Source organism: Microtus oregoni, unplaced genomic scaffold (assembly GCF_018167655.1).
Source record: "Microtus oregoni isolate MIOR12 unplaced genomic scaffold, Mior012 000000F_ref0000247, whole genome shotgun sequence".
NCBI classification, from domain to species: Eukaryota; Metazoa; Chordata; class Mammalia; order Rodentia; family Cricetidae; genus Microtus; species Microtus oregoni.
Window position 1 is genome coordinate 91050057 of NW_024543059.1, and position 13806 is coordinate 91063862.

A 13806-nucleotide genomic window follows, 5' to 3' on the forward strand; every position below is an offset into this window, starting at 1 on the left:
AAAGAGGTAAATTGCAGAGAGATTTGAAGGCATACACCATAGAGCTTAGACTCTATTCTGATAATAATAAAAAAGTCTTGCAAAAGTTCTAAGCCAGGAATAATCCAAAAATATTTGATTAAGATACTGATTGAAGCTTAGTATTGGGGTTGGGCAGAGAGATATGTAACTGCAGCATTCACTTCTGTTTAGAAGTTTTTGGAAATGTCTAAGTCACATACAGTGACAGTCATTACCAAGGACATAATCTCTGCTAAAACTGTCAATGGAGAATACTGAAGGAGCATAAATCTGAGTACTTGGTGGTATAAGGAGTGATGAACAGTTAGGTGGAGTATAAAAGTGATAAGGAGGAACTATTCTTGGTTAACTGAAGCACGATTATTAAAACTCAGAGAGTGAAATCAAGGTCCAACCTGAAGATCCGAAAAGCAAAACAGCCAACTACTGACTCTTACCTTGGCTTCAGTCCAAAATGGCGATCCTGCCTCCAGGAATCTAAGAATGAGACTGAGCCTGAGAGTTGTTTCATCCCTTCTTAGAATCTTCTCTAGTTCTGGGATTAAAGGCGTGTACCACCCAGTTTCTTTGGCAACTAGTGTGGCTATTGGAGTTAAAGGTATATGTCATTGTGGATACTGATATTAAAGGTGTGTATTACCATTACCTGGTCTGTAAGGCTGACCAGTGGGGCTGTTTTACTCTCAGATCTTTAGGCAGGCTTTATTTATTAAAATACAATTGAAATGCTACTATAGTTAGCTGAAATGAAGGAGGTCCAGTTGACCAAGATAAGACTTCCTGAGGGGGAAAAAAAACTCATAAAGGGGTGTGAGCAGGGTAGGAAGGACCAAAAGTTTGGTTTTGAAACTTTCAAACTTATATTATGAAGGCATTTTGATAAATATGTCTGAGGCCAGAAGGAGAGACCGGGATGAGGATACAGATGGAGGGCTTCTCAACACATTCGTCACATATTCTTTTCTGTTGATGATAGGAGCAAGGGTTTCTATTGACACCCCCCCCCAAGGACTTAAGGAATCTGAGTCTCCTGAAATACTTTTTTAATTTTCTTTTTCTTTTTTATTTGAACATAACTATATTTTTACTTTTTAATTTATTTTTATATTTAATTTTTAAAAAATAAAATAAAGTATCTTTTTTCATTATACAGATTAATCCAAGTTTCCACTTCCTCCTTTCCTCCCATTCCCTCCACATAACCTCCCATCCCACCCCCATCCAAACCTCAGAGGTGGTAAGGCACATTGCTTTGGGAAAGGTCCAAGGCCCTCCCTATTATATTTAGGCTGAGCAAGGTATCCATCCAAAGATAACAGGTTCCCGAAAAGTCAGTACATGCAGTAGAGATAAATCCTGGTGCCACTGCCAGTGGCCCCTCAGTCTGCCCCAGCCATGCAACTGTCAACCACATTCAGAGGGACTAGTTTGGTCCTATGCTTGTTCCTTCCCAGTCCAGCTGAAGTTGGTGAGCTCCCATTAGCTCAGGTAGGCTGTTTCAGTGGGTGAACCCTGCCCTCTTTGCTCATATTCTCATTCCTCCCACTCTTCAGCTGAACTTTGGGAGCTCAGTCCAGCACTACACTGTGGATCTCTGCCCCTGTTTCCATCAGTTGCTGGATGAAGGTTCTATGGTGATATCCAAGATATTCATCAGTTTGACTACAGGGCAAGTCAAGATCAGGCCCCCTCTCCTCTATTGCTTAGGGTCTTAGTTGGGGTCATCTTTGTGGTTTCCTGGGAATTTCCATAGAGCCAGGTTTCTGCTAACCCTATAAAGGCTCCCTTAATCAAGATATCTCTTTCCTTGCTCTCATTTCTGTCCTTCCTCCATCTCAACTTTCTTATTTTCAAAGTAATTTTTATATTTGAGGGTTGATGAGGGCAATAATGTAAATTGGTCATAATAAAATCTACAACTTGCCAGGTGGTGGTGGTGCACACCTTTAATCCCAGCACTCAGGAGGCAGAGGCAGGCAGATCATTGTGAGTTTGAGGCCAGCCTGGTCTATTAGAGCTAATTACAGGGCAGGCTCCAAAGCTACAGAGAAACTCTGTCTCGAAAAACAAACAAACAAAAAAATCTACAACTCAAAAAAAAAATTAGAGATCACAGGAGAAAATGAAGTAAAAATTTAGACAAGAGTGTCCAAGGCGGAAATGTTAAGTTAGAACACAAAAGAATGGCCTGTACAAAACAAATAATGTCCTAAAAATGAGCTTAGGCATCCAGCAAGCACAGCTAGCAGGTGAAACAGGTGGTTCTCAGTTAACACATCTGAAGAAGTCAAGGCAAGCAAGAATAGCCATTGGATTCTCAGTAAAGAAGACGTGGATGATTCTAATAAGAGAAGCTAGCTCCCTTGGAAGGAGTGAGTCAATAAAGACACAAGTGAACCTGTGAAAAAAGAGTGAAGTAGTGTCCTGGTTAGGTGTTTTGTTTTGTTTTGTTTTGTTTTGTTTTGTTTTTGTGAACTCAACACAAGCTAGAATTATCTGGAAAGAGGGAATCCCAGTTGAGAAAGTGCCCCCATGAAATTGGCTTGTAGGCAAGTCTACATGGCATTTTTCTTGAGTCCTGATTGGTGTGGGAGGACCTAGCTCTCTGTCGGTGGTGCCCCGTCTGAGCAGGCAGCTCTGGAGTGTATAAAAATGCAAACAAGTTAGGAGGAGCAAAACCAGTGAGCAGAGATTTTCCATAGCTTCTGCTTCACTTTTCACATCCAGGTTTCTTCCCTGCTTAGGTTCCTGACTTGAGTTCCCTGGATAATGGACTATAAGCTACAAAATGGAAGAAGCCCTTTCTTCCCAGGTTGTTTTCGGTCATGGTGTTTTATCACAGCAAAAGAAATTCATAACTAAGACAAGGAAGTAGCTGGAGAAGGCCAGGTACAAGGTGGACACTACTTCTTCCAAAAGATAAAAAGGATCTTATATATATTCAGCTAGTAATTTTTCAAAAATACAAAATCCTTAAATAATAATTACCAAACCAACACATGAAAGAAACCAAATTAATCAGAAAACTAATACTAGAGATGTATATGAGTTTTGGTTAAGGATTATGTACTGAGTTGAACCCTCCATAACAAACTTTTAGATGGGTGAGAGAGAATGAATTTTTCACTGCCAGAAATCTAAGAAAAACTAGTAACAGCAATCCATCTATTCTCCTTTTACCTTCTTTTGTTATTCAAAGAATATCTCTCTCAGCTAATATGCTATCTTTAGAATGGAAATGGCCTGGACCTCAAAGAAGAGCTATGTGTATACACATATTGAAAGTTGCAAGATATATAATCCAGCTCACATTGAGTGTTTGCATTCTCAGACGTCAAACACAAAGCAAGCATATTCTTTGGGGGTCACCTTGTTCATTTCCTCATTTGAAATTTTAACACCAGATAGGATGTTAAATCAGTAGGAGCTGGCGCTGCTCTCACTTGGGCTTCAAACATCCTCCATATGTATAAACACATCCATAAATAAAGGTGCTAATGTCAGGAACGAAGATCTTTTAATAAAGTACACTAGCCCTAGCACACAGAGCTGCCTTTATATCAGAGGTCGCTCTAGAGCCTCGTTCACAATTAAACACTATCTGTTTAAATGAATTACTTTCCCCCTTCCATTTCTGCAGATGCTGAAAACGTGCATCTCTAAAGGTGCTATTTATATATTTAATTTTGATTTCTATTATTTTAATACTACCATTCTATCTTATCATGAATAATAGGTACACAGGGGGAGAAGTGTAGCTAGAAGTATTACTCATTGTAGGAAAGCCGTCAGGAAGCCGAGGCCTGGTCTTCCCCAAGGTTTTTGACTGCATGATCATTGCTTCAGGACTTACACCTTCTTAAGAGAAAGCCAAGGTCACAGTCATGCCCATCCATTTTCTTCCTTATAATAATTATGAGCCCGTCTGCATCAAAAGAGAATAGCCATTGCCATACAGATGTTGTAGAAATAGCAATAGTTAAACAGTTTCCTTTACCACCTATTAAAAAATGTTCTGTTATTTTTTTCCCAGTTTATGACATCTTCCTCCAAAGAAAATACACAGAGCACAGCAGTATTTGTCTTTATGAAACGGGTTCAGTTATTCTTACCTAGCTCACAGAAGATTCTCATTTTAGCACACCTACACACAGGTGACATTTCAGCTTCTGAGTCTGACGTATGTTGGTATTTTATCCCTGGGCCTCTCTGTGTGGGCATGTATCTCTATTCGTGGTCATTCTCCTCTGCGTGGGCGCATTCCTATTCACGGTCATTCTGTCAACGTAGGCTTTACCTTTCCAGAGGATATGGCCTGAAAAGGACATGAGACACTTTATTACCCGCTGCCTTGGCAAATAGCAAGTTAGTCTCTACAGTCTCAGTCAAGGGCTTTCAGTCTCGGAATGGGTCAGGGAAATCACGTGTTCCATAATTGCCCCTCACATGTCACAGCTCTGATGTCGCAGTGATGACGAATCGCTGTCACATATGAACATGTTTGTCTGTTTGTTTTATGTTTCCTAGGATCCTAAGTACCTCTTGCTAGAGTCAGTTGGCCAGTTTCTGGGGGAGCTTGTGATTGCCATATGTTGAGAATGTATAAAGTTTGCTGCCTCTCCTCCCCTAGGGTCAGGGGGAGGACTTGAAGCAAAAGTTCCTGTGATTGTTTAGCTCCAGCGTGAGAAAGTCTGATCATAAGCTGCTGAGTCATTAGAAAAAGACTGAGTAGCGAATTGTTTCAATGGTGGCATGATTTTTCAAAGAATGGGGATTGTCATAGTGACATGAAAAAGTTAGCATCTCTCTTTAAACCCAGAGAAACTGGTAACATTGTCACACTATTGATATCACAGATGAGCCATCCCCTGGAGATAATATTTTGGATGGCTTTGGAAGAAAATCTTGAGGGGCACAGCTGTCCAAAGACAGCTTCAGGCCCGGATAGAATAGACTCGTATCAGTCTTGCTGGGGTTGTGGTGCGAAGGGGACTGACTACATCTCAACAACCCCTTCTCCAAAGGCCTTCGTTGAAGAGATCCTTAGGGGTAAGCCTGCAGGTCTCCACTCATTTCGGGAGAGGATAAAAGTGCTGCATGGTTTGAGAGCTACACATGACCCCTAGTAGCTAGGTTGCTAAGGCCGACTTGACTGACAGAGAACTCTTTGTCTCTCCTCTGCCTAGGTGCAAGTGCAACCTGCACGCCACTGTGTGTGTCTATGACAACAGCAAACTGACGTGTGAATGTGAGCACAACACAACAGGTCCAGACTGCGGGAAATGCAAGAAGAATTATCAGGGCCGACCATGGAGTCCAGGCTCATACCTCCCTATCCCCAAAGGCACCGCAAACACCTGTGAGTAGCTGGGCTCCATTCCATGTCCTGTGCATGACGAATGGTTTCTTCCTTCGTTCCTCTTGCAATTGTGACTTTGCTTCTTTCCTCTTCAAAATGCAGCCGAAGATTTATTCCAGATCTTGCCATTTGCAAGTGTGTGTTAGCATTGTAATCACCTGTTAGAGTCAGTCCTCTAACCTTCCCACTGTAGTGCAAAATAGTTCATAAAAATTGCAGAGGTAATTTTGTTCTAAGTAGATGAAACAGGAGGTAATCCCCACCCCCCCAAATTAATAGCACAGGCCAGGAAAATTCTCAATACCGACTAGCCGTAAACAAGTTCCAGAAACCTTTGGGTATTGACACTTCCGTTTCTATTTCTCACAGGGAGTAAGCCAAAAATTGCTTTGTCCAGTGAAGGTTAGCCCCTCCAATTCTAGGTAGCACGCAATGTTGCCTAGGGAGAGAGGCAGCTTTTTGCAAATGCCAGACACCAAGCCATGACCGCTTTGGATTCTTTCAGCGAGGGATGCCTTTGGATAAAAAGCATGACTGCAGGCCTCAGGGTGCCACATAAAGAAAAGAGGCATAGGCAGCATCTGTGTTCTCAGGGACCACATGCAATGCCCATGAAGACTCATGTCATCCCTACATATGTAAAGACCGAGCTTGACATGCTGGAGGAAAAAGAGGATGATTTCCCGACTAATCAGCACAGTTCTGAGGACAGAAAGATTAGCCCCCTGGAAAAGTCTAAAGTTTGCCCTCTTTAAAAAGCAGAGGAACAGCAAGATAAGCACAGAACTGCACAGCAAGACGTCTGAAGAGCCACAGGACAGTGAGAAGCTGAAGAGCAAGCCACAGGCTCCATGCGAGGCAAACAATTTTATCTGGCACTTCAGAGCAACAGCTGGGAGAAGTCAGCGCTGACAACCGGTATCACAAGAAGCCGAACTTTATCAAGTTACATGTCGCAGTAATGGACCAGGTAACAAGTTATGAAGTGTGGGGACAGGAAATTAAGATACATTTTTATGAAGCAGAAAAAAATCTTCCCAGAAGTGAAAAAAGAATCCCTTTGTAAGAATGTTCAGTTTATCTCTGTGTTAAAAAACTGACTTCTTGCTACTAGAATTAATATATTAAAGCTCTGTTAAGCAGAAACGTTGTTTTTTTTTTTCTAGGTGATTTCTAGGGGACTTGAAGCTTTCTGTGGTCATTGAAAGCCATGGACTCGAGACTTTGGAAATGATCTCCTGAGGTTGTCTGTTGCTCTCTTGTATGTCTGACTACCTGAGATCTCCCATCGGCACAGCTGTCAAGCTTAGTTTAAGGCTTCCTCTAAGTGAAAACGGTTCAGAGTTCAGCTTCATGTCCTGATGGTTACTAGGAGAGTAGGAAAAGGGCCAAGTTCACCCAACTTTCTAGCATTCTGCTCCAGGCTCAGAGTCAGACCTTGCCAAGGTCACTGGAAGGGCAGTGGGTAGTTACTATTGGCTTCACCCTAACACCACCCCATTCTACCTGTTCACTCTGCCTCAAATAATTGGTTTTTTGTAAGATTTCCTCTAGGAAGACCTTGATGCTGAGTAGCTCCCTTCCTGAAATGAGTTTCTTGCGATATTCTCCAGAGGGTGGTTTTACTCCCTTAGCCGTTTGCATATTAAATACCACCAAGTTAGTCCTGGCCAAGAGATCATATCCTCCTTTGATTTTTCCCTATAGCCCTGATGGTTCAACTATCCACTTTCCTGTTTTTGACTGACCTTCTATGAACTAACAGAATTCTTTCACATCTGTGTTCGTGCAACATAGTGACATATGGACCCAACGGTTAATAGTGGCTAAGGGATCAATTCAAACTTCCAGTCATCAATAGGGCAAAATCTTGGTAAAAGACTTTAGATATTATATAGAATATGCTTGAAACTGACATACTTTCTAGCATTTCAGGCTTTAATTTAAACACCCATTAACGACAATAAACACTTCCACAAGTTGGCAGTGTGTTACAAGATCAAATCCACAGTCCTCTATTTGCTAATGACCTGTCCTCTCCAACATCCTGTTTCCCACTCTTGGATAATCGTTCTTCCTTCATAGCATTTTAAGATTAAGATGCCAACTCACAAAATATGTTTTGCATAATACCTTCACAAAGTGTACAAAATCAGTTCAAGATTCTTTCATATGACGGTCTTACCCACTGCTGGATAGCTTTGCTAATGTAATTGATTTTGTAACTTCAGTGTTGCATAGCTCCTAACCTTGACCCTTTCTATCTTTCAAAGTAGTATTAGAACTCTATTCATCCTAGTTTTATTTATTCCAGGTTAACAATCTTCCAACCCATATCCCATCTTCATGTGAAAATGCTTCCATGTCACTTAGTCAGAGAAGCCCTCTAGTTCATTACTATGGTTCTTAAACCCAAGTACCAAGCTCTTCTCTTCTATAAGGCTTATGGAAAAGGCATCTTTCTTGTCTCTCTAATTATCTCTATTCTATATTTTTTAAATAAAGGTACTTTGAATTTCACTTTGTTTTCCAGAACCTCCTTCACTTTCATGGATCTCCTTCCATATTGTCTGTTCTCACATGCATGCGTGTGTTAGCACATGCATGTACACCATTACATGACTTTATTCCGTGCATTATGAGTCAACTACCTCTCTCAGAGACTCTTAGAAGGTCACACCTCCATAACAAACAAAGTCATTGACATAAAAAGAAAAGAAGAGATTGAAACCTTCAGCATCCACCTCAGTGACCTGGAGATGCCACCATTCAGAAGTAATCTCTACCCTTAGAATCACAAGTAGGTAGGAGAACATCAGATTCTGTGTTCTTGTACAGGTTTGCGCTAGAAAGGCAGGAGAGTTTCATCATGAGTTGCACTTCAAGGATACCTAGACTACCATTTAGGAACAACTCTAACTGGAACCTTGCTTCGAGTTTCTGAGCTGTAAAGTTATTGTATTTTAGAGCAACTCTGAGCCTCTTTCTCATGACACGTATAGCCCCAAGGAAGAAGAGTGTAGAATACTAATACTCAAAAATAAAATCACCATAGCCTGCTGGATATATAGTACTATTCTCTGCATTTTTACTATAATAAACTTGAACAATGTTAAGTAAGAACTTCTCCGATGATATTTTTTCATTGTGCTAGTATTCAAGACCCAGTGTCTTTAAAGACATATGCACGTTCATAAAGATCTTTGTCTTTTCTCCTAAAAAGCTTATTTTATAGGAATGGCATCTTTTTGTCTCCTTAATGATCTCTATTCTACTTTTAATAGAATGCATTTTTAAATGTCCTTTGAATTTCATTTTTATTTTCCAAATAAAAAGAAGCTCTGTCCAACATAGTGCCTAACCATGATTCTCTTGATTTCTATTGTTCAAATCATGCATAAGGCATTCAGTAGCAATCTCCAAACTCTTACCCCTGTGGTATATGCAATATAAGCATGATTTTTTTACATGCAACTTAATAATATCCTTGTAAAAGCCATATTTACATCAAAATGTAACGTCTCAACATCTGTTTCTCAAACTGTGCTCTTTTACCTATAGAAAAACTCTAACAGGCCGAGGAAATGACTCTATGGGTAACACAATTTATATGCAAGTATAAGGATCTGAGTTATGATACACAGAGCCCACTTAAAGCCAGATATTGTAGTGAACATCTGTAATCCCAGCACTCCTACCTGGAGATGGGAGGTGGAGACAGAAGACTGTAGAATGGTGGTTCTCAGCATATGGGTCACTACCCCTTTAGATGCGAAGGGCCCTTTTCCAGGGGTCACCTAAGACCATCAGAAAACATATTGCTATTCATAACATTAGCACAATTACTGTTACAAAGTAGCAATAAAAATAATTTTATGGTTGGGGTCATTGCAACATTAGGAATTAAAGTGTCACAGTACTAGGAAGGTTGAGAAACACTGCTGTAGAAGGTCATGAGCCAGCCAGTCAAGAGGGTGGGAGGCAGCCACTGACACAGAAGGCTATCTTCTGACCTCTATACATGCAACATGGCAAGTACATACCTGATTTATACGTGTAAACACCTGCCTACACACACCATACACAGAAAACAGTCTTCTTTCATGCTATGGCAAAAGAATTAGAAAATTCTATTATACTAAGTTTTACATACTCACAATCACATTATTAGAAATATCTAAGAAGTTCTGGCTTAAATTAACCTGTTTGACTCAGTATTTCCCAAACTTCTTTTTATTTCCTTGAACACCCAGTAGCTTTCTACGAAACACTCTTGTGGGGCATGCTGATCTAAACAATTTCTTGCAGTGTGACCTTAAGAACAGCATGGAAACAGACAAAAGCACAGTCAGTTCCTCTGTATTCTTATTTTTACCTTTCTCTAAAAGACCTAGTCTAATATTCTTCAAGGAAGGAAAATTAAATTGATCTGACTTGGGCCTTATTTGTCTGTTTGGCTATCCAACTTGAATTGTTGTACAAAGTCTCCCACTCCTCTGAGTAATGGGAAGTAATTTGATGACTATTCTATTATTTTCCCTGATATTAAATTTGCATTGACCAGTTTCTATAGTCCCAGATGTACACATGGATGCATCATGATCCAGTCAGTTTCCTGAGCACTTTAGATGCATTAGTCCCTTCTAGACTCACACCCAATCTTTTAAGGTTGATGCTATGGTTTTTAATTTTCACGTATGGAAAACATATGACTATGATTCTTGGGATTCAAGTTTGCACAGGGAGCAGGGGTGGGGTGAAAACTTAAGCCAAGGTTTATCTTTCCTCTACACATTTCCCACTACACATTGCGGGTTATTTGAAATGACCATCTCTGTCTCCACAGGGACTTGAGCTCCACTTTGACATCCATTCAAATAAGAGAGTCTTCTCTAAGTCCCATGACTTCTCTAAACTCTAATTGTTACTTCCTGCTCTTGAAACCATCCCGCCTGCCCCTGCTTATTTCCCAGCCCTGACTCTTGTCACTCTGCAGCCACCTCCTCAAGCATCCCAGTCCATTCTTTTGTTTTAGTTCATGCTTTAGTAGTCATCAGCCAGTTCTAGCTCCAGTCTTTTTGGTGAGAACAGAGCAACTTTACCAGTAGTGTCTACAGATCACAACACCATAGAAAATTCATCTCTTTCTCCAAGAGCACCCTTTTTTTCTCTTTATTGAAATTCTGTTTATTCCATCAAGACTCAGTGCTAACTCATCAATGAAGCCTACCTAAACTTGCCTATACAAAGATATTCTGGTCTTTCTTTCTCACTCTAACTTTTGATAGTGTGTCTAGACTTAATGGAACTTCCTGACTATCTCTAACAAAAACTATTTAAAAAAAAGAGCTATTGTTGTGTGCTTAAGCTTTTGTACTTCATTAAAAACTTTATCTACATTACAGACTTAAACCCCACACTATCTTCATTTAGTCTGAACTACTATTATCTTATTTGAAATATAGGAAAACAGGCATAGAAAATGAGTAAGATTTCCTAGGCTAGCACAGCTAATGTCTGTAAAGGCCAGATTTAAACTCAGCTCTGTCTAGATATAGGAACTGAACATCAGCCATTTAAGAGCATGGCTATGCTTTATTCTTGGTTCTTTTAAGTGTTTATGGAACAGTTATTTTGGTAAGTGATTGAGTAATCCTAAATAATCCTATAATGTATGCTTGGCTAGATTGGCTTTGCATCCGTCTTCTTCTGTCTTCTGGAATATGTGGCCTTCACAGTCCATCAGGTCTAACACTAGAGTCTTCAGTCTCCAACAGGGAGAGACCATCTGAGATCCTGGAGGGAGTCCAAGAATAAAACAGGCTCTTTGGTTCTCACTAGCCATGCAGCCATCTAGAAACGGTATCCTGGCAGGCTGATTTTCACAGGCCTCCCTGAGCAGAATTCCATGTCTGGGTTCCTGGACCACTTCCAGCCTCTGACCTCCAGTCCTTGAAGCTGAGAACTCCCATTTAATCACTAGGGTAGCAAATGTGACTGGCTGACTATGCATTCAACAAGCTTCTAAACCCAAATGCACAAGCAGAATTCCATGCTGTTCACAAGCCCCAGCCTGGATGCCCTTATCTGAAGCTCATGGCATCAGCTATGGTTCTGAATGCAACACTTTCAGGAATTTTGAATGGCATGACAGTACACATATTTTATGTGGTTATTGTACTCAAGGAAGAATATCAACAGCCTTACTCAATCAAGCATTTTATATGATTATTCTCACCAAGGGAATAAGAGGAGACAACACATAAAGTTACTGACTTTCTCTCCAAATTACTTTATATCACATTATATTGTGCCCTAGGAGTATGTCGGGAAAAGGTTTCCATTCTCACATTTTCTGTTTAAATTTGAGAATGATAGAGAAGAGATTGCAGTCTGTAGTAAATAGAATGACTGTGTAAAGTAATGGGTATGACCTAGGATTACGAAGTCAGTTCTGAGTTCAAAATTCAGTTTTCTTCTCAATTAACCAGGTTGATCTTGGGCAAGTGACACAGCCTCTTCTATTTACATTTTCCCCATCTGTAAAATTAGCTTGGCTATTTACAGAGTGGACATAAAAATTAAATTAATTAACACAGGTAAGAGAGTGCTGTGCACATACCACAGTGAATTTAGTTGTTATGATTATTATATTCACACTGGGAGCTAGCACAGAATCAGCAAAGTCTCCCCTTGGAGATAGGTATATGGAAAGACATATTGGACACTGTGGGCTAATACCCTGCTGTTTTTCCTACTGCAAAATAACTGCTATGACATCAGACATACTCAAAGCCCTATGACCCGTGTGTTTTCTTTCCTGCAATTAAGGCCGCATGTGGCGTCAGATAATATTCCAAAGTCTGCTTCATAAGGTTGGGAGCAGGAAAGTTAGACTGCTTTCATGCTAATAACATCAGACTAAAACATCCTGTCATCCACATCCCACCTTCAAAGGGGAAGGGAGATCCTGAGGGTATCCAGGTTGCCAGCCCTCTTCCTAAGGCAGCAATGACATTGTAATGCCACTCTGCTTTACAGATGATCCTTTTCCTTAGGCTTCCCACCTTTGATGAGTTTATTCTCCCATTTGTCAGATACATTAATACAGAAAGTCAGGTTAATATCACTTCTGCCATGCCATGTATACTTCATTCCCAGAGCCCTCCTATGACAGGAAGGTGACATTGACGCTCACCTTGATCCTCTCAATTTGGATAATTTACACAAGAATTCTACAGTGTCGTTTTATGAAGGCAACCTTATTTCCCTCATTTTCAAGTTTCTAAGAGACAACACACCATACTTCCTAGCAACCTTATGAATGAGTCTGCAGAATACTTTCATACCATTCCTGACCTCTTCTTTATGGCATTTTAGGACTAAGTGTTCCCAGTGGCTGCAGTCTGACTGGGGGATGATCTACTTACCTACTTGGTGGGTTTTTCAAACCATCTATCACAATACTGGTCATTTTTCCTTACATTCTGATGTACATCAAGTCCTAACGTGTTGCTTCCCTCATGATAGAAAGCTGCAACCCTGCCACTGGTTCTCTGGAGTTATAGCTTTAGCAATGCCTTAATCTGCTTCTGCAGAGTGGGGTTTTTTTTTTGTTGTTGTTTTATTTTTTTTGAGATCTTCACCATGTTGACTTCTTTAAGCTTAGTTACATACCCTTTAGCTATTTGCCTGATGGAGAAAGAGCTAGCCAAAAAAGAACTTTGAAAATGAAGAAATTAAAAATATCACCTTATAACATTATATGATTCTATTACATTCTTGTCTCTGTTTTCAGCAGTATTCCATTATAAAAACATTGGCATATATGGAATAGGAAGGGATGAATGATAGCCAGCCTCTTCCTGCCTTCTTTCTCTTGTAGGAAATGGTGATCTAATGCCCCTTTGGTTTACTTGTACGTATTTCTATAACCTAGTGACATTTTAATTCTAGGCACATTAGTGCTAAAATCATACTCTGTGCACTGCAGAGCCTCTCAATAGAGGTCACCCACTCTGTGTGGGTGTCGATATTTTTTCCCAGGATGTGTTTACAATGCTCAGACAGGTACGGGGAGTCGCATGCTCTAGTGCTTCGTGTAAAGGGTTCAGCTTGGGTTCCTGAAGCTCCTTATGCCACTTTTGTGAAATAAAAGGCTGAATACGATGATTTCTTGAATCCCTTTAAGATCTCAAACCTTTACCCACCTTTGAGGTTTAGGTTGTGTTGGTTTTCCCACTCCCTTTTTTTATTAGTGTACTTTCATTTTGTACTACATCTATTTTTTTTCCAGAGCTTCATCAAGATTGTTCAGAGAATGATTTAAGCCAATGGAATCTAAATTTCTAGTTCTTTAAATAAAGAAGTTCAATTTCAAATCTAACTTTAAACATTAAGGTTATATGCTTATTATTTTTTATTTA

The 13806-nt window shown here is 40.1% G+C and overlaps 1 protein-coding gene across 6 annotated transcripts in view; it reads left to right on the plus strand.

Annotated features, from left to right (window-relative positions):
• Positions 1–13806, plus strand: part of Ntng1 (netrin G1) — a 328021-nt gene that overhangs the window by 235680 nt on the left and 78535 nt on the right. For all 6 annotated transcript variants that reach the window (XM_041650992.1, XM_041650998.1, XM_041651009.1 and 3 more), the window contains exon 4: positions 5208–5380. In XM_041650992.1, coding sequence (XP_041506926.1) covers positions 5208–5380 — 173 coding nt within the window. The remainder of the gene's footprint in view (positions 1–5207; positions 5381–13806) is intronic.